The sequence below is a fragment of the Polypterus senegalus genome, chromosome 1 (genome assembly GCF_016835505.1).
Source record: "Polypterus senegalus isolate Bchr_013 chromosome 1, ASM1683550v1, whole genome shotgun sequence".
In the NCBI taxonomy this organism is placed as follows: Eukaryota; Metazoa; Chordata; class Cladistia; order Polypteriformes; family Polypteridae; genus Polypterus; species Polypterus senegalus.
In genome coordinates, this window is record NC_053154.1 from 41,064,656 (window position 1) to 41,086,097 (window position 21,442).

General features: G+C 37.6%; 1 protein-coding gene across 6 annotated transcripts in view; it reads left to right on the top strand.

Annotated features, from left to right (window-relative positions):
- The window catches only part of LOC120525459 (RING finger protein 212B-like), a 71,184-nt gene extending 56,474 nt beyond the window's left edge, over positions 1-14,710 (top strand). For 3 of the 6 annotated variants that reach the window (XM_039747778.1, XM_039747797.1, XM_039747822.1), the window contains 4 exons: positions 1,176-1,230; positions 1,644-1,683; positions 6,947-7,017; positions 14,072-14,710. In XM_039747778.1, coding sequence (XP_039603712.1) covers positions 1,176-1,230; positions 1,644-1,683; positions 6,947-7,013 — 162 coding nt within the window. In that variant the 3' untranslated portion in view covers positions 7,014-7,017; positions 14,072-14,710. Of the gene's footprint in view, positions 1-1,175; positions 1,231-1,643; positions 1,684-6,946; positions 7,018-12,550; positions 12,587-14,071 lie in introns of those variants that run through there. The other 3 variants (XM_039747787.1, XM_039747806.1, XM_039747815.1) reach the window with 3 other exon arrangements.
- The last annotated feature ends 6,732 nt before the right edge of the window (positions 14,711-21,442 follow it).

Below are 21,442 nucleotides of genomic sequence, written 5' to 3' on the forward strand. Positions count from 1 at the left end.
GACTAGGTATGAGCAAACCCTGTGGAGTTCATTTTATGGAAACTTTCTAGAACTCTACCAAACTTATAGAAATGCATTGAAGTCGATGGAGAAGGAGCAACTGAACTAATTTTGAATGGCTTATAACTGTATAGTGGTCATTTAAGTCTCCCTGAGGGCTAGGGAAGTATCTGCCAAATATGCTGGATCAATTTTTGTGTATCAACCATTGTACCACACACAACAGAAGACGCAGGCAGAATAATAAACACAAACAAAATAAAACAAATGGCCAGAAACAAGCAGTATGTTTGCATTTACAGAATTTCAGTTTTCTGGGGCACTGACTTGCTGTGTCATTCAACATTTTTTGTAGTTCCACTTGGTAAATCTTTTTGCATTGCCCTGTAAATAGTAATAAGTCTTTAATTATTATTTCACATTGGCACTTCCCTGTTTGAGCTTCAGAGTACCAGCAGTAAATGCATGTGTACTGGAAGAACCAGAAAGTATTAATATTCTCATTATGGTCAGCTAATGTACCCCTAAAATGAGAGAGAGAAAGGACTGGCTGGTTGAAAGTTGTGTGCTTTATAATGTATACTATTACAGTGAGCTGGTAGGTTACAGAGTGACATGTTTGAGACTGGCAATGAGGCTTTTTTTCTGGTTGTCACTTTTATTTTTTGTTCCTCCTTTTGCTCATTCTCCCTTGTATTTGTTTTATAATGAATATTCAATTATATATTATTCTATCCTCCTTGGTGTCATTCTGGATAGAGGGATTGTGGCCAGAACACTCCTTTTATGTTCACACTCAATACTTGCTTCTTTTTTTAAATTGATAACATTTTTGCCCAGGTAACTTTTAGAACTGAATTGTTATTTTTTTTCTTAAATGTTAATTAGCAACAATATAAATACATTTGCCTGTTAAATAATAGTTTGCTCACCATTGCCACAGTTTTTTTCTTGAGTCACCTGTTGCAAGGTAAATTGTGTATTAATAGGAAAGGTTTAAGGAAGTATTCTAATATACTTTTTATTATTATTATTAAATAGCTCTCTTCAATTTGAATACCTTTTCTATAATAAGGATTTTGAATATACTACTTAAATTTTCTTTTAGTCTTCCCTTTTGCGACCACGTAATAGTTTACTTATGAGTAAATGAGTCTTTTGTTCATTCTTATTAGATGCAGACACCAGGCAGCTCCATGTTGTCAGGAAGTAGCAGCACTTATGACTTAAGTAAGTTATCTTTTTTTTATCAAATGAAAAACCTATCTTGTATAAAACAAGTAGTTTTAACTCTGAGGTATAATTAATAGTAAAAACAGATTGAAATATTAGGAAACTAACTTAAAGAATTTTGTAATATTTTAATTATATGAGAACATTTTGGCAAATTAACTGTTAAATATTGTTTTCAATATTTTTATTTTTATATCTTTTTAGCTCTGTCAGTAAAAATAGTATTATCAGTTAGCTGTCCTCACTGTTCTAATTTTTTTGTATTTGAAAATGTATGACTAAAAATTGCACCACTGGAATCATTTCTTATAAATTACTGCTTTAGCAATTATTAATTAAAGTGCCTACAGATACTGTATATATTATGAAGTTTTGCTTGGTCCCTTTTAATATTTATGTTATTTCCTCAGGGACTCCAAATACTGTTTCAGGCAGAGATGCTAATTTCGGGTAAATTTTGTTGCTCCATTGATTTCTTGATTAAGTCACTGTTGTTTGATCCTCTTGCTGTCAGATGCTAGAAATCATTCACTTGTTAGCAAAAGTGAAACACAAAATGTAAAAAAGTAAAAAAAAAATGTGAACACTGTCCAAAAGCATATCTGTACAAAAATATGGTGGCTGTTCTCTTTTTTAAAAAAAGAAAAAATACAAGTTTTTTAGATTACTTATATTTTGATTGAATATTGTCAACTCAATTGGTTATTTTAAATATTTTAAGATATGAGTATTTCTTAAGTAATTAATTATTTGTTACCTCACAGTTCCAGGAAGCTGGTACAAATATATAAGCCCAGTCACTGTTTGTGTAGTTTTCATGTACTTCCATTGTTTTGGCCTTCTGTGGGCAACCTGGTTTCCTTGCTTAATCAAAATATGTTTGTGTTTTGTTGACTAGCAATCCCTAATAATAGTGTGTAAGTGTGTGCATACCATTTGATTAACGAACATCCCATTCAAAGTTAACTCTTGTCTTGCAACCAAATGCTGCCTGAATGATCTGTCTTCCTGTGACCCTGTAATGGAAGAAGCAGATTTAGATGATGAATAGGTGTTTTGGACATTGTGATAAAAAGATGAAATATTGGAAATTGGCAAAGGACAAACCAGTTGGTTAAAATAAATTATTTAAAAAAAGAGATTACTTGCAATTTCTGGGATAGACAGACATCAACTTGATTTCAATAAAATTCTAAGGCAAAATTCTGTAAGATGTTTTAAAAGTTGCCTCCACCTCTGTTGAAATAAATTGTATGCAAATGTTAGTGTAATTAAGACTTTCGAGCTATAATCTCACTATGATTTCCTTGTTTAAGATACATCTAAAAGGGACATGGCAGTCTCCTTCCACAAAATAGTATATTACAGCATAAACAAAGTACAGTAGAGTCTCCCTTATCCTACCTTCGCTTGTCCGACATTCCGTATTATCCGACGTCCCACCGCAAAAAAACCCCCAAAAAAACGCATCAATCGGCAACAAGAACTGCAAGTTGCGAGCATGAGCGTAGTCTATTTTTTGTTGTTCCCGACTCTACCACAGCTAATTACAGTGGAACCTCGATTTGCGAGCATAATTCGTTCCGGAAACGTGCTCGCAGTCCAAAGCACTCGTACAGTATATTAATGCGAATTTCCCAATAAGAAATAATGGAAACTCAGATGATTCGTTCCACAAAGGCAAAGCACTCACTCACTCACTCACTCACTCACTCACTCACTCACTCACTCACTGACTCATCACTAATTCTCCAACTTCCCGTGTAGGTAGAAGGCTGAAATTTGGCAGGGTCATTCCTTACAGCTTACTTACAAAAGTTGGGCAGGTTTCATTTCGAAATTTCGCCTAATGGTCATAACTGGAAGGTATTTTTCTCCATTAACTGTAATAGAGTTGAGCTGGAAAGACGTGGGGGGACGGAGTTTCGTGTGACATCATCACGCCTCCCACGTAATCACGTGAACTGACTGTCAACGCAGCGGGTAGAAAACCAGGAAGACCTCCAAAAAGCGCTTAAGAAAACATGCATAATATAATTGAGAAGGCAGCGAAACAATAAGAAGCGAGCGAGTCACATATACTACCATATTCATGAGTGCTGCTACCTCGGAAAGAAAGCAAGGTGTAAACCTAAACTTTAAATTAAGTTCATAGACAGGCTACCGCTGGCGTTTCACATGCCCACATGTAATGCGGGATACAAGTTTAATGAGAGGACGCAGGATATAAACGAGAGTTTTGATCACTTTGTAACTAAGTTAAAATTGTAGGTGAAGGGGTGTGCTTATGCAAATTCCGAGAGACTGTGTTTGTGGGGGATTGACAGTTAAGGCGGGTGGGGGAGTCACGTCATCATTTCCCCTCCCATTCATCTGATTTCGCTCTGAGCTGAGCTCCGCGGCTAACGCCGTCTTCCGAAGCAACTTCGTCAGACTGCCACCACATACTCACAGAAAAATCCACAAGTTAATACACACGCTGTCTCTAGAGTTTCTACACACTGAATCCTCCAGGCACTACTTACAAAAGGTCACATTGACAATCGTGTTACGTTATTTTTAAAATGTTTCCTTTTCTTAGCACAAGCACAGCTGAGAAGCTTCGATGCATGTGCTCCATAACGTTAAAAATAATGCATTTAATCACACTTTGCATTACAAGCAAAGGGGAGCTTTTGTCAATGCATGATTTCCTGGTACACCGATTACATTGATCAACGCATCCCAATTAATTTTACCCTCGCACCACCTTAGTTTGAGAAGAAGTATGAAAAAATATGAGGTTAACATAGAAAAACAGATCACCAATTAAAGCTTTATGAATAATCGATTCGCCATCAATAATTATTTTGGTAAAGCCATCATCCTTCCATTTTATAATTTTTCCGCCACTAGCCATGATTAAATGAACGGTAAAAAAGTAAGAGCAAAGCGAGGGTGACTTATTTAGGCAGGCATATATATGACAGCAACACTCATGACAATGTCAATCATGTTACGTTATTATTAAAATGTTTCCTTTTCTTTTCATTACTTCTTTAACACACTACTTCTCCGCTGCGAGGTGCGGGTATTTTGCTATATATATAATATATGAATGACCTCCAAAGAGCGCTGAGACTTTTGATATCATGAACGTGTCTGCAAAAACTGTGGTCTCCTGCCCAGCACAAGTCGAGCAGCCAGCGCGTGTGCATAGCTGTGCCGGCGTTTGAGACGCTGACTGCGCTTCTGCCTTAAGTCAAAGTGAGCACTTTTAATTTTTTTTTATCCTCCCCCTGCGCTATAGCCCAGACAAGTGCAAACACGGGACCCCTTTTCTACACCACGACAAAATAATATTAAGGCAATTCACACTTTCTTTTGCACGTATACGATTATGAGGTCCTCAGCTCGGATTTTGAAGACACGCACAGGAGTGGAGGACTGACAGTGCCATCACAGCCGATTAATGGCGGGGACGTCTCACCAGTCTACACAAGACCCACCGCGACTGTCCCCAAAAGGCGATCATAACGTCAGCGAACACATCTCTCTATACTATATAAAAGAAACAGGCAACTTTCCTTTCTTTACACCTTTTTTCCTTTTATCCCAAACCAAAGCCTTTCTCTCTTAACACTGCAGAGGACACAAAACTAATTTTCTTTAAATGCCGGTAAGGCACATTACCAGAGGCACAAATTTGAACATTCACATAGAAAATGTAATTTCAATGTACCTGTACTTCTTAAAACGTTAATGTTTTACTGTTTAATAACTTATAGACTATAATTTATTATTTTCCCTTTCACTCAGTGACCAAACCTATACACACACATATAGACACATACAAACATACACACAAGTATATGTATGTGTATATATACACACACACACACACACACACACACACATACATACATACACACACATATATATAATTTGTGTGTGTGCATGTATGTATCTGTGTGTATATATGATGTAGATAGGTATGTATGTGTATATATATATATATATATATATATATATATATATATATATATATATATATATATATATAGAGAGAGAGATAGAGATAGACAGATATAGATAGATAGATAGAGAGATATATATATAGATAGATAGATAGATATAGATATATATATATAGATATATAGATATAGATATATAGATAGATAGATAGATATGAGAACAACACTCATATCAATGACAAAACAATTACATTAACAACCATGTTACGTTATTTTTAAAATTTTTCCTTTTCTTTTTGGTACCTTCTTTAACACACTACTTCTCCGCTGCGAAGCGCGGGTATTCTGCTAGTACAAAATATAAAGTAAAAATACATAAAACAAATTAACCTGCACTTTACCTTTGAAAAGAATCATGGCTGGGGTGAGTGAGTTTCTAAACTCTTGTGAGATTCCACCCAATGGGACAACACGCGGAAGAGTGTCCTGAAGCAATCGCAGTCTCCCAGCACTGTAGCAGTTTGCCATAAAAGCGAATCTGAAAAGATCGCAGACATGCTATAAGCGCCTGCCGTCAATGGGTGATACAAGGAACAAGGAACATTATAAATGCGCAGGGCACAGTATTACTTGGCCATGGCCCTGCCTGACCGCTGTGTCTGCGTATAGGAGAGTGGCAGATCCTGCTACAATAAATAACCTCGCTGTTGCTGTTTCAAGCTGAATAAAGCTGGTGTTGCTAAAGTACTGAGACTCAGCTTCATGTTTTCGGGTGCAAGACGGGACTCGCACGTACAGCACGCACATCACAGCACAAACACACACACATACACGCAGTCACAGTGCTGTAGTAAACAGTATACACTCGTACGGATGCTGACTATATGAGTGACGGAGTTAAGGCTCTAGAAACTGCAATTAAATACATTGAGCAACAAGAAGAAGCTACAGGAATCAACATAATGATTCTGCAAAGATGGCGAGACTTGGCAGCAAAGAAACGGCACTCGTCAGGAAAGCAGACTATGATCAAAAATTTCTTCACAGGACTGAACTTTTTAAGTACAGTACATACTGTATTTAACTTCAGACAATTCTGTAACTGTAAGTTAATTTTTTCAGTTAATTCTGTTGTTTTGTTGTAAAACATGATTATTAGGTTCATAATGTGTAAAATTATAACATAGTTTGACTTTTAATATTCTTTTTCTTAACACCTCCCATTATCCAGCATTTTTGCTTATCCAACGTTCTGCTGGCCCATTTATGTTGGATAAGCGAGACTCTACTTGTATTACATTGTTCACTTTCATCAGTAGTTCTGTGCATGGTAGGTTAAGCATTTCCCAATATTTTGCCCCTTTAAGCGCTTTAGAAATTTATGGTCTATACTGTGATACAAACTTCTGTGTTCATCTGTTTTCATATTGTAACTTTTTTCTTTTTTTTTATCTTGCTAGATTGAAGAAGAGACAAAATGAAAATTGGCAATGAATTAGTAAAACAAATATGTTTAGGATTCTAGTCAATCATTTTCCACCTCTTCTTTACCTGTGCAAGTGTAGAACCAAGCATATATCCTGGCAGTAAACATACAAAGTGGACCCTTACTTACAGAAGAGAATCACTCAAATTCACAGTCACACTAACAAATTCACGTGATTGTAAAAGGAAAATTAAATCCCAGAAGGAAACATTCAAAAGCATACAGGAGTTAATAAGCATGATAGTTCACTTTTTGATGTTTTTTTTTATTTCAGCATGTCTCCTTCTGTTAATCTGCTTGCATTTGACATGATTTCTCGGCTTCAGCAAAGAAGAGAATAATCTGGTAAGTTACTAGCTCAGCAATTCTAAAGACAGTATTGAGAGCACAAACATGCATCTTAACAAGGCCTGATAGAAACAGAAGAGGGCACTACTGTCTTCATAATAATGTGCATAACATATTTATTGCGACATTGTAGCATTGTCCTTCATACCAGAGTTTTGGGGGATTGAGTCCTGAAAAGTGGTAACTTTTCCCATCTAATGGCAAAACCAGTAAGAGACTAGCATGATATAGTAGACAAAGCTACTCTGCTGGACCCTTGAGCAAGGCCCTTAACTCAGTTGCTCCAGGGGCGCTGTACAATGGCTGACCCTACGCTCTGACCCCAAGGTGTATGCGAAAACGAACAGATTTCTAATACGAGAAATTGTATAAGGCGAAATAAAGAACAAAAAAAAAAATCTTTTCTGAATTAATTTGATATAGACATACTGTATAGTATAAATTGTAATATAAAAACATACTGTGTGTATACTGTCAGCAAATCATAACTTAAGAATTATTATTTATCTAACTGTGTGGGAGGCAAAAAGTATTTTCACTGGATAGCATGGGTTTTAATCCATTTAAAGCGGTGTGCAATTTTCTAATTGCCTGCTGTATAAAATGTATTTGCTTCCTGTTACTTAGAGTGACATTCAGCAAATCTGAAAAATGAATAGCTATATCAGGTCTTTTGAAACTCTGTAACTTTTGTTTAGTTATTGCCTAAATAATAGAAAATACTAGCATTCCTTATAAGACATGATGCAGCATTAGAGTTTGAAAGCCTATTGATATTGTACTCTTGCACCCTTTTTTCTGCCATTACATGTCTTTTTTACTAGTTCCAGGCCTTTTGAGTCATTCAGTCTGTTCTCATATTCTCTGGTGAATACAAGCCAAAAAAATATCTCTAGGAAAGAGATTTTAGTTATATGCCTGCCTAATACAGTATGCTTTACCTGCTTACAATAAGCTTAAAGCTGAATATTTTACATTTGAACATTTTAATATTTCATTATGGTTTGCACAATGGTACTGTTGCTGCCTTGCATTATGGAGATCAGTGTTTGCATCCTGGGTCATCCCTGAGTGGAGTCTGCATGTTCTCCCTTTGTTTTGTGGGTTTCCTCCAGGTGCATTGGTTTCCTTCCACAGTCCAAAGAGATGCAGTTTAGGTAAATTGGCAATCCTAAATTGGCCTTATTGTGTACTTGGGGTGCGTGTGTGTGCCCTGTGATGGACTGGTTCCCTCTCTAGGGTTTGTTCCCTGCCTCATGCCTTATGCTAGCTAGGATAGGCTCCAGTAGATCCCCACGTGCCTGTTTGGGACAAAGTAGGTTAGAAAATTACTATTTCATTACATGATACAGTGGGTAGTTTGTTTGTCATGGATTTATTTTACATACCCACTATGTCCAATTCAGGGTTGCATGGACTGCAGTCAATTCCAGAAACGAGCCCTGAAAGTTCATTGCAGAGCATGCTCACTCAGCACATAGGAATTTAATTTTAATACAATAAAAATCACGACTCTCCATTAACATCAAGGACTGAAATTAGTATTGGCTCAGTATACAGTGGATTTTAAATAAATGTCTACCAACAAAAAACAAAACTTACTAATTACTTTTACTCGCTCTGAAGCACTATCCTGTTCTTTTCTTGCCATTTTCTGAAAGACACCCTTTTCATCAGCTACAAAAAAAAAAAATCATGCATCATTCTGTTTAATCATGGTTTGGCTTCATCAGTTCATTTCTTTTTTTTATCTCCTTTTTTTTTTTAACTTTTTAAAGATCGTTAACAATATGCCGGTGGACAGCAGTGTTGACAATGCACTGATTAAAAATGTTTAATTAGTTAATCTAGATTAAACCGGTTGCTTTATATTTTTCCCTGTTTCTAACTGCACATTGTTTCACCAAGAGAAGCCTCCTCCCCCTGCTCTTTTAATTAGGTTTAATTAAATCACAAAGCAGAAAATTCCCCTTTCCAATGCTGTCGTCGAGGAACTTAAAAGGGTAAAACTGGGTCCCAAGGCCACAATGGCTTAGAAATACTGTTCCAAGATAAACGCTATAATCCAGTGAGAAAATGGTATTGCTATCCCTAAGAGGTTGAGGGAAAAATGCAGCAGTTCCTACCTTGTTTGTTGATGGTCTTACTTAAGACCAGCTCTTAAAAATGTTATACGTTCTAGATGGCACGTGAACAACTAAGCTAAGAAGAAAGAGCAGTGTGTCAATAAGAGACCCAAAAGAGTTGGAGAGAAAAGAAGGCAAAAAAGAACATTAATAATCTATGTGCAAATACAGAAAATAAGGAAAGTAATAAACAGCCCGGACGTCCCGCAAGAGACACTTTGATGTCCAGCGAGAGAAAGCAGGGAGATTAAAGGACAATGAATGATTGACGAGCAGCGCGACAAGCAGAAGACGCAGCTTGGCAGCAGCAAGCAGAAAGACAGCAGCTGATCTGTCCCCATTCCTTTAGCATATGTTGAGCCCCACCCCCCCAACCCCTCATAATGTGAGCAACTGAGATGCGAAGTGGCAAGTGGTTAGCGCATCCTTTGGGGGTAAGCAAGTGAAGCGAGGACAGCTGCTGTACAGACTTTGAAATGATCAATGTGACTAAAAGGTGTAACACTCATTCTGAGACAAAATATAGGATCAGGGTGGAAAAGCGAATGTTCCAGATTAGCTGTCTGTCAGACTTCAACTGGCATTTATACAATTGGGAGGAAGATGTGATAATGTGCAAATACTGCAGCAGCAAGCCTAGTTTAGCCTGTAAAACAGATTTTGTTTTAGGATCACAGTTTCAAACTTGGAAATCTAGCAGCCCACTTCTGACAGCACATGACATACAGCAGGCTGCTACAGTAAGTTGGCTGCAAGCAAATGTGCCAAATAATCTGTAATGGTAAAAGGTTTCCAGACACACAAAAAAAGACAAACACTAATGCAAAAAGATATGAACTTTAAGTTAAAATAAAATAATAAAGTCATGATGTTGCAACAGATTCTTCTGTAGTAGAATATTGTAGTGGTCAGCTATTTACATGATTATTTGCCAGTAAATCCTCTTTTTCACAGAAACTGAAAAAAATACTTGTAACTTAAATTACATGTTTTATTTTGAAGTGTTGGTTTAATGTGAGAATACATAAGCCAAATTGTGTGCTTATTTAATTTATTGAAAACTGTTGTGTAAGTTATCTGCGGAAATGTCGGGACTTGATTTTACTGTATCATTTCTGGTATTTTATAATGTCAGTCATATAAGTCGAATGCGGAAAAGGCACGCTATTGGTCCAAGAGATTATGATATGCTAACATCCACCTGAGAGAGCAACCACAGAGCACACCGCCTTTTTTTTTTTTTGTTCTATCTGGGTGCGACAATGCGCTGTATCAGCGCATGCTCCTAACTAGCGCTCTCTCTCTCTCTCTCTCTCTCGTGCCTGCGTGACCACACGGTAATACCCGAACTATTCCGAAGCAACAGTTGCACTGATTTGTGTTTTTTGTGTCTCACATCCCTTATATATAAGCATCCCTTTTCTACGATGGAGCGTTTGATTAGAAGAAAATATGAAGCTTGTTTTAAATTAAACATCATTGAAGTAGCGAAAGAAATTGGTAAATGCACTGCTTCAACAAAATTTAATGCATTTGAGAAACTGATGCGAGACTGGAGGAGGCAAGAAATTATTATTTTTTTTTAAATCAAGTGTCACATTTTTTAATGGGTGTATAAGTCGGGGTCTGATTTTTTGATCCCACAGGGGTCAAGCAAAGGCCCATCTGTGTCGCCTATCGGATACTCCCTAGCATTTTCCAAAGCTGACTGGAATGATTCCACCATTAAGGTTTTGACTAAAGTTTTATTGCCAGATGCCCTTTTTGAAACTAATCCCTTCTATTTATCTGGGCTTGGGACCGGCACCAAGTGGCTAGATTTTCTTGCTTTTGTCCAGCAGAAATATCTCCTCTTTGTATGCCTTCCTTCATAATTCCATTATTACATCTGTCGCAGTCAATCAGAGATGGATTACTGATCTATCATTGTCCACTTCATTGTGTTGTAACACAATTTTTAAAAACATGAAAAACTCTTACAGAAATTCTAATTATCAACTTATCCAAAATAAAGTTATTTTCAGAGTTTGTTACTATATTATAAAGTGTTTCCTGATGGGTTTAGCTCCTGGCCCAATCTGTCATCAGTGCTCTCTTAACACATGGGGTACTTTTTCTCCACAAGTTCTGGGAATGTCCCACTATATCAGTTCTCTAGACCTCAACTGCACTTGTAGTTCTTCCATTTAATCTGTCCCTTGCTTTCCTATCATTCAACACCTTTTCTACTCTCTCACTCTGTCTTTTTTCATCAATAGCACATTATTTCAATAGCTACAATAGGAGCTAAATTTCTTATGACTTCCTGATGGAAGAACCCTGACCTAATTGCTTTATTTGTCTGGAGGTCCTCAGTTTGTATCCTTGCACTGTTAGAACTGTCAGCTGCACGGATCAATGCTATATTGGCTCAAAATGAGAACAAGCTTAATTTGTAAATTTTACTTTTCTCTCATTCAGCTGGACGTGTGGGCCTCTGGGCTTTGTCAGTGGCCTGTATGTTTTTATTAGTCTATTTTTGTACTCTGTTTCTTTGTATAGTTTCAGGGTTGAGTGATGGGTGTAAAATTTATATATGAAAACGTTTTCCTTTGTTATCCTCTTTCTATATTTGAAATCAAATAAAAAAAATTGATAAAGTTTAATTTATATAATGCTCTTCTAACAAAACTGTATATAATAAACAGAATGGTTAGCCTCAATCACTTTTTAAGATGAAAGAATTATCACAACTGATGGCAAGTTAAGGACAAGTATTATGGCATTTTGGATATGGCAGAAAATTAGCTTAAACCTTCTATTTCAGATGCCATTTAATGCTGGACAGATTACATCTTATATGATAAGATGGAGTGGAAAAAGCAGGGGAGGATTTGGAGACTTCTGTGAATTAAATATGCTAAAAAAGTGAGCATATTATAAGACTTTATAATGCAGTCTAAATTTGTGCAAATTACTACTGACTGGGAGGGGGTGATATCATCTTGTTGATGCATATTTTTAAACTTGGTAGCAGAAATTAAATGTTGTGAACATTGGCAAGATGAGTCATTCTGAATGCTGGTGTTTTTAATGGGGCAACTATTAATGGAACAGACCTCTGAATTTCATGTTCTTTTTGTGGACACAGCAGGCTGGACCTGCTGTACTCAAATGTTAATGCCTTTAAATATAAACCTGTGGTAGATATGGACAGGTCACACCATCTTACTGCTACCTATACAAGCTTGTTATTGACAGCAGCAGCTCTTCATTATCCAAGCCATGTGTATATATATATGTATATATGTATATACATTGTCACGCATGCGCGAGTAGGAGGCCGCGGATGGACCTTAAAACACATCAAAAGACGTTCGCCGGCAGGGAGTGGCAGGGTATAACCTTTCTCCTTTGTTTTCCAGAACTAAAGACGCTCCGCCATAGGACCTTTCCCGCAGTACGTCCACTTCCGCCCTTCCTCCGCCATCTTCCCTGACGTCAGCAGTCCCGTCATCCCTCACGCCTCCTTCCCAGCATTCCTCCACTTCCGGCTCTTCCTTTATAAAATGGCCGCCGACGCCTAGTATGGCGTTGTGCAGATGAATGTGTTTTTTTTCTCTGTTTTGACCTGATTATTTTTGCGAATTGTGGATTGTAGACAATATACGGGGCCGGAAAACCCCAAACCTTTTTGCTGCCTCATATTGAGTCTTTTACAATATATATATACATATATAATGTGTGTGTATGTACTGTATGTATTTGTATATACACTCACCAGCCACTTTTTTTAGGTACACCTTGCTAGTACAGGGATGGACCCTCTTTTGCCTTCAGAACTGCCATAATTCTTCGTGATATAGATTCAACAAGGTGCTGGAAACATTCCTTAGGGATTTTGTTCCATATTAACATGATAGAATCACACAATTACTGCAGATTTGTCAGCTGCACATCCATGATGGGAATCTCCCATTCCACCATATCCCAAAGCTGCTCAATTGGACTGAGATCTGAGGTCTCATGTGTAAATTGTGCTTATGCCTGTTTCCATACTAACTTATAGATGTATAAAAACTAAACTTGGCGTAACGTCACTCACATTTTCATGGCAGTCTTACACCATGCATATGCACGTTTCTGCTTGGTTTTGCAAACTGGTGGCACCCAGTGTAAAGGATGTGCTACTGTTTCTGTGTCATTTCCCTTTCTTTTTTAGATTCACCTCCATGATGCGGGCTTTATCAAATACGCCTAAATTAATTGCATATCACTTACAAATTTAAGGTACTTGCTTATAGTCATTCTGTGACAATATAATGGTGCACATAATGGCCAAACTACTCCAAATACCATAGCTGCTTTAGCGTTGTTACTCTCTTCTATCTGCCACTCACTGGATTTTTTTTTCTTCTCTCTGCCACTCACTGGATACTTTCCCTTTTTTGGACCATTCTCTGTAAACCCTAGATATGGTTATGCATTAAAATCCCAGTAGATCAGCAGTTTCTGAAAAACTCTAGTCAGTCTATCTGGCACCAATAGCCATGCCATTTTTAAAGTCACTTAAATCACCTTTGTTCCATATTTTAATGCTCAGTTTGAACTTCAGCAGGTTGTCTTGAAAATGTCTAATTGCTTAAATGCATTGAGTTGCTGCCATGTGATTGGCTGACTAAATATTTGTGTATATAATATATATATGTGTATATGTACTGTACATGTGTGTATATAACATGTGTTTTATTTATTGAGCTTTTTAATTCTCCCTTGGAGACAAATAGTTTACCTTAAATAATCTAATCTTGTCTATTTAGGAGTTAGACATTCCACATTTGGACTTTGTCACAATTTATTTTGTGATTTTGAAAAGCATCCGTGAATTTCAGAATGTATTTTCGAATGTGATTGCTTACCTTTAGAAACATCTTTATTATCTGCAGGAGACAGCATTCAACAATGGGAGAACACAAAGTATCTAATGTGATTACCAGCTTTACGTCTTGTATCAGAAGGAAATATCACCAAATACGGAGATCCCAGGAACAATAAGCATGCCTGAGTTATTATTTCCTTCCATGTACTGTACACATCACTTCTCCCCACTTAATTGTGAGGTTTTTGTGAAGCCACAAACCTCAATCAAGAAGAATGTTTAAATTTTATACCACTTGCTAATTCTAGTTTTCTTTTATTGCAGTTGTAGTTTTCACAATGTAGTTATGCACTTAAAAATGTTATTCTGACTTTAGAAGAGTGTCATCTCAAAGTTTGCTTGATTGGAGAAATGAAAATAAATAGTTATATACATGTACTACTTTACAGTATGTTTTGTTTTATTAACGTTTACATAGATTTGGCATTACCAATATGAAAGAGTGAAGGTTTGTACTCTTAAATTTATAAAACACCCCTTGTGCATTTAACACATTTAGTATCTTGTCTTTATTGTAAAACTTTAAATATTTTTAAAATTGAAATATATTTTGGTACTACATTCTGTCAGAAAGGATGCTGATTCTAATTAAGCAAGCTGAAAGCAATAGGTTTTTCTTTCTTTCTTTCTTTCTTTCTTTCTTTCTTTCTTTCTTTCTTTCTTTCTTTCTTTCTTTCTTTCTTTCTTTCTTTCTTTCTTTCTTTCTTTCTTTCTTTCTTTCTTTCTTTCTTTCCCAAACCCTGACCACTTCATAATTGTCTACATCAGTGGTTCCCAAATTCAGTGTTGGAGCCCCACTATTTCTGCAAGTTTTTGCTCCAGCCAGTTTCTGTTTTTCTTTAGACTCTTACTCTTAATGAAACAAACAGCTGTTTCCTAGTTTGTGTTTTGGTTGCCATTTTGTTTTTAAATGTAGCAAGTATTTTTGTATGTTTCATAGAGATACCACACTTTTTGCCTTCATTTGTAAGTGTTTTTTTTCATCATTGTCATGATAAATTTCATGTAACTTTCCAATGTCCTTTGGTTATATAAGCCATTGTTTTCTAATGAACTGTTTTCTATAAGCCATTGTTTTCTAATGGAATGTCTGCATTTCATCATTCAGTATTATTTCAACCCATGTCTGCTCTGCGTGTTGTTAATTGTAGTTAATAGGATGTAGTTAAAGGAGCAGAATAAAAAGATGAGAAAAGAGGTGCCAAGAGTGCTATGGCAAAAATACAATTATTTCTAAACTAATTTTACATTTTTTAATCTCACACTGCTGAACTTTTCTGAATTCAAAATAAGTAAAGAAAAAAGCCAAGCTAAGTAAACACTGAGATTAGTAGTAAGTACCACGACTCACTGACTGTGAAACTGGTTGAGATGAAACCTGCAGCCATGAGACTAAACTTGGGAACCACATGCCTACATGCAATTTATGTTTTTTTGTTCTTTTTCTTGAAATGGTCAATTACAAATGAACCTTTTTTGTAGGCACTATTGCTGCATTAACCTGCTATTGTCTGCTACTGCTGCCTTCAAAATAAATTCCAATCTGTAAGAGTACTGGCTTCTTTCAGACCCCTGAATGTTTCAATCCTTAATCATTTGCTACAGTCAAACCTGTCTACTACTACCTTATAGATAATAAATTCATGATGAATAGTAGCATTTCGTCATGAGGACTGGGTGAACTAAAATGATCGTTGATTACAAGTTGCTGCATTTTACATAAAAAAATAAACGTGTTGCAAAAGTAGTGGCAGAACTCTAATCACTGCCTTACTTTTCTGTTCTTATCCAATATATTGGAATTTGCATTTACCCTTGTTTGGTCATTAAAAGCAGGAAATAAATACAATGGGGGAAATCTAATCACATGACATACAATGTTCAAAATGATACAGACTATATAAAAACAATACAACAAGAGTCAAAATACGTAATACTAAAGTCTGACACATTAATGGAATGGTTAGGCAGTTTGAATGTTCAAGCTTATTTAGTTTCAAGTTGTATATCTATTTGAACCAATGTTATAAAGCTGATCCTTAATCTAATTTTTATTGAACATGTTAACTGTATATATTGTAAATAAGAAAAAGAAGACTCAAGAAAGAGGAAAGACAGAGGAAGACTTCATCACGGGATAACCCTGACCCCATCTCCATATCAAATGAACTGCATTGAGCAATCTCAGAATTATGGAACTGTTGTAGCCACATTGATTACCCTCTGCTGGAATATAAGGAGGGAGAGAATGGAGAAATTCAAAGAAAAATTAAAACCTGAGATGATGGTCGGATGTCCTCCTGATCGGCACAGACAACCTTTGAAATCAAAAGTTTGGGTCCCTGCTGTCACCCTGGTCTCCCAGCAGGGCACCAGGCCAAGCCTTGCCCCTTCAACTCCTGCTGCCACTCCTCGGCCCTAGGCAGGTGCCCCCGTGAGCAGTAGACTATATGAACACAGTAGATGTACTTCTTGTGAACTCTTGGCCAGCTCAGTAACTTCTGTTGTGGGTACTGAAGTTGTGATTTTTGTTTAGTGGCGAGAATGTCACAGAAAAAGTGGTTTAAGTTTCAGTGTACAGATAGCTGTACATTGTTGTGTACCTTTCATTTTCATATGTTTCCGTTCGATGTGGAAACCCGATCGCAATGGATCGATGTTTACCGGAGGGAGAGGTTTACAGTTAGTCCCCATAACCGAGTTTGCAGCTGGCATTATAAAAAAAAAAGTTTTGTGAGCCACGGTCTGAGACAGGACAGCAACTTTTGAATAACAAAGCGGCTCCTGCATTGTTTGAGTGGAACAATTTCTCTGTTCCACTTTCAAGACTGAGGGATCAGGACAGGAGAAAGTAACCGATGGAGGATGACTAATAAAATCCTCGAGGACCACGACTGTGCTTCAGCTCCACATCGAGCAGTTGTCAACCTAGCACTTGATGAAAACTTGTCTGTCAGAGAAGAGATCCTGCAACTGAGGAAAGAAATTGAGACCCTTACAATGAAGCAGTGGTTTGACGTTTACTGTTTTGCTGGCTCCGATGGAGACATTTGCCTTTTTACAAGGTAAGATGTTCAGCAGAGTCATGTTGTTATGTATTAAGCTTATATACATATTCACCTGTCCCTGAATAATGTTTAATGACTAATTTTTGAAATTCTGTTTTATTTTTTTTTTAAAGAAGCCTAATGTAATCACATACTGTATTTGTCCCATGCAAGTTCATAGTAGACATTGTTTTTAATATGTCCAGACCTTACCTTCGTAATTGTGGATGAAGCTTGAAATATATAGTTTGGAGCCCATTCTCATTTTTAGCACCTGATGTTTGGCTCAATGTTTAAATAATTATTTACTGTAAGTCTGATGCAGACAAATAATGAAGTGATCGGGTGCAAAAAACGCCATAGTTTGTCTGTTTTGATATCAGCGCCAGAAGTGAAGAAGCTGGCTGATGCGGATTGCAGAAGAGAGCGTGCATATAGCCTATTGGTCACTCCGGATTTCTAAAGTCCCTCAGCAGAAGAGATGGGATGTTTTACACTGAGGCTTCAAAGTTGTGCTCACAGTTTTAAAACTTTACAACCATATGACTGATGACATCCAAAGCTTCTAATATCACTCAAGCACCCGCCACACTCTGACTCCTTTGAAGCTTTGTGCTGTCCCACATACTATGGCAGGAGATGTTAAACTACTGCTTGTGTCTTAAACTCAGAAGATATTAAATTAAATTTGAACCCCAAAAGTGTGGAGTCTGTTATCTGACAATAAAGTAAATACCATACCATACTATACTATTCTTCTTTACCAGAATCTATAATGTGTCATTAGTACTCTAGTGTCATGCAGGCACATTTTCTAAACTTTCTTATGTGTGCCCAGTTCCACAAGAACATTCCCTAAACCCTGTAATGATTCTCTTTGTCCCTTAGGGCAATTATTCCCCAAGTACTAATAGAAAATATTAATCTTTTATATCAAAGAAAAAAAATAAATCAAAAACCTGACTTGATAAGGCTGTCATATAATTATGAATCAGTTGTGGCTAATAATGTACAGTACCACACATAATTTGTTTGCCGGCTCTGAGCACCGATGCATTTTTGTTGTTTACATCAACATAATAACGTCGCTGTCAAGCTACATCAGTCTGCTCCTGAGTCTCCAGCAGTATTAGTTTGCTTTCCATCATACTGTAATGACCCGATAACAAGGAATACTGCTGAAGAGACATCAGTAATTGTATGCCCTGCTGGATGCTAATTCGCCATCTCAAACTCCCGTTGTATGGCCATGGTAGTCTCTGCCGCCAGTGATCAAAAGGGTTCAGGCGTCAGTCACTGTCCTGCAGTGAAGTACCGATCATGTAGTGTCTCCTTCACAGACGCTTTTCAAGGGTGGCCTCTAGGTAGCTGTCCTGGTCCTTTTTCATGTCACTCATTGGTCACAGCTCTGCCCTCTTATTTAGCTGCTACATGGACCTCACCTGTGTGGTTTCCTCAGGGGTCCAGCGCAAGTCCTTGTCCCAGAGTGTAATACAAAGTCTATGAATTGACGCAGCAGCCATCTATGTCACTTTGTCCTTTATGGAACTGGGGATTCTTCCAATGTGTCAAGCACTGTGCAGTCACTGGTACTTGAGCTTGGGCTGGCAGCTGCGGATGATGCCAGCAGTTCTGGGTTTATTACCGGGTGCGTTTCTGGTCCTTCATCTGCAGTGCCTTGGTATGGTGCTAGTTGATCCTGGTGTAAAGTACCCCATGACGTGAAGGGGCCTATCCAGGCGCTGTCCAGTTGAGCTGACCGACTGTCCTTTTTTATTTTTTATTTTTTTTCTGTTGTGGCTATATACCCAAACAGAATCTCCAGTGGAGAAAGGATGTCCTCGTATGTGCAGGTCATAATGTTTCTTGTGTTTTTGCCCAGCTTCTTGTAATCATGACCTGGCAAAGTCCTGGTCAACTTCGATCCTATCCTGCAGCTTTGGAGCATATTCAGGATTTAGGGCAGTGTTTCCCAACCTCGGTGTTGTGGCCCCCTGTGGCTGCAGGTTTTTGATCCAACCAGTTTCTGTTTTTAATTGGGCTAATTAAGTGAACTGTCATTTCCCAAGTTCTGTGTTTTGGGAACAATATAGCAATTAGAAAACTAAGTTTGGTAAATAAATATATATGTATGTATGTATGTATGTATGTATGTATGCATGTATATATAATGAGTCTTTACAGGTGATTGCCTTCACACGCCTGTAGTCTATATAGAATCTCCAACTGACACTCTTAGTAGTGTACTCTTAACAGTAACAGATTTGTGAAATACTAATGAAATATGATTTTAAAAGGACTCTTGCTGCATACATAAAATAACATAGGCTAAGGCCAGGATTTCTTCATCTGTTGGTGGCCTGCTAGGTAACCTACTATAAATTAAAGATTTTATTTTTTTTTACATGTTAGGAAGTTTTCCAAAACCAGCCACAAGGAATGCACAAACCAGTGTGTTTCTTTGTGCCGGTCCCAAGACTACAGGTGAGCTCCACAGAGATTTGGGTGGCTCCATAATTCCTGCGGCTAACATGTCTTTCTGCACAGAATCAGTGGCTGTAGGATGAGCGAGGTGAATCCACCAAGGGCTTTGCCTGTGTCAGTCAAGTGTATCATCAAGTGTGTCTGCCCCAGGTTTTTGGGGAAAGTGGCAGACTTGTAGTGGTATTCGGCCAGGAGTTCCTTCAGCTGTTGCTTCTGTAAGGGTGTCACTACCTCATAGTTCTTTATCCACAATGTTTCGAGGGTACTGTTTCAAGTATGGAAACACTGTGGCTGTGGCAAAAGAGCATCTACCAGGGCGACAGAGCAGGAAAGTGCCCCTTTCTGCCTCTTGTTTCCAAGCAATGAATGTTTCCCCTTCCAGGAAGGTCAAAATCCCCCTCTTAAAATCCAGTTGTGCCCCAGTGTCCTTTAAAAAGTCCAGCCCCTATATACAAGTGTCTAGTATGTCTGCCACCCAAACCTGTTGAGATTGGCATCGTTCCCCAATGCAGAGATTTAGGTTTTCTTCTCCTTCCCATCATCTCAAAATAATTCCAACTAGTGCAGCAGCAGTAAGCAGTCCTGCAAAAGATAGTGAACTTCCAAGAAGCCATTGACACTTCCAGGTAAGCACTTGTGCGGTGCTGCATTCATTATGGCAGGAAGTTGGATCTTTAGGACTAATGATGCATGATTATCATAAGATCAAAATGAACACACTGAATGTTGTTGGGCTTTTAGTGAACCTGCCTGATAGTAACAAGTGCGACGATAACTTGGGCTTAGTCATGCTCATGGCTGCTGTGCTTTCTGTAACCCACCAGATGTCACTATTTTCAAATCTTTGGGTTTTTTTCAGCCCTCTTTCCAGCACACTCAGGAAGAAGCTTCACAAAAGTTTCACGGAGCTTCATCCACCCATCAGTACTTGGCAGGAGTGATCATATTCAAGCCGTTTGAGAGTCGCCCGTAACCTTCTTTGTGAGGGTTTCTTCACAACTGTCTGCCTACTCTCTACTGAACAGAAGCTCTATCTATCTATCTATCTATCTATCTATCTATCTATCTATCTATCTATCTATCTATCTATCTATCTATCTATCTATCTATCTATCTATCTATCTATCTATCTATCTATCTATCTATCTATCTATCTATCTATCTATCTATCTATCTATCATATAGTGCCTATCATCTATCTATCTATCTATCTATCTATCTATCTATCTATCTATCTATCTAATAGTGCCTTTCACATCTATCTATCTATCTATCTATCTATCTATCTATCTATCTATCTATCTATCTATCTATCTATCTATCTATCTATCTATCTATCTATCTATCTATCACGCTGGCTCCCCTCTCTCTCGCTTTCTGGTTTCACCAGTTTCACATTCCTTCAACCTCCCGATCTTCTCTCCTTTTTACTTTCCCCTTCTTCTCAGGCTCTTCCTATAAACACATGTGGATGCGACACACTAATTGCAATATGCAGAGTGCCAATGTGGAGCATCAAACTTAAAGTGCTTTACCTCATCCTGCCAAAACATGTGGATGAAAGTGTTGGAGCATTTAAGGTGCAGCGGTGGCAAAGTGGGTCTTTATCGAACACCATTAGGTGGTACCACTGGGGGTTGGGTATGATCTATGTATAGTTTTGAACTGGGTTTTGCTGATGGTTTATGTTTTTGGCTGCAGTTTTAACATTTCTGAACACCGATTTGCAACACATTGTTGTATGGTAAGGGAGATCCTGAAACCATATAGTGGAATGAGACAAGAATTCATAGTGGGATTTGCACATAAAGAAGAAAGGAGAAAACAAGAATAGCAAACCCGGATTG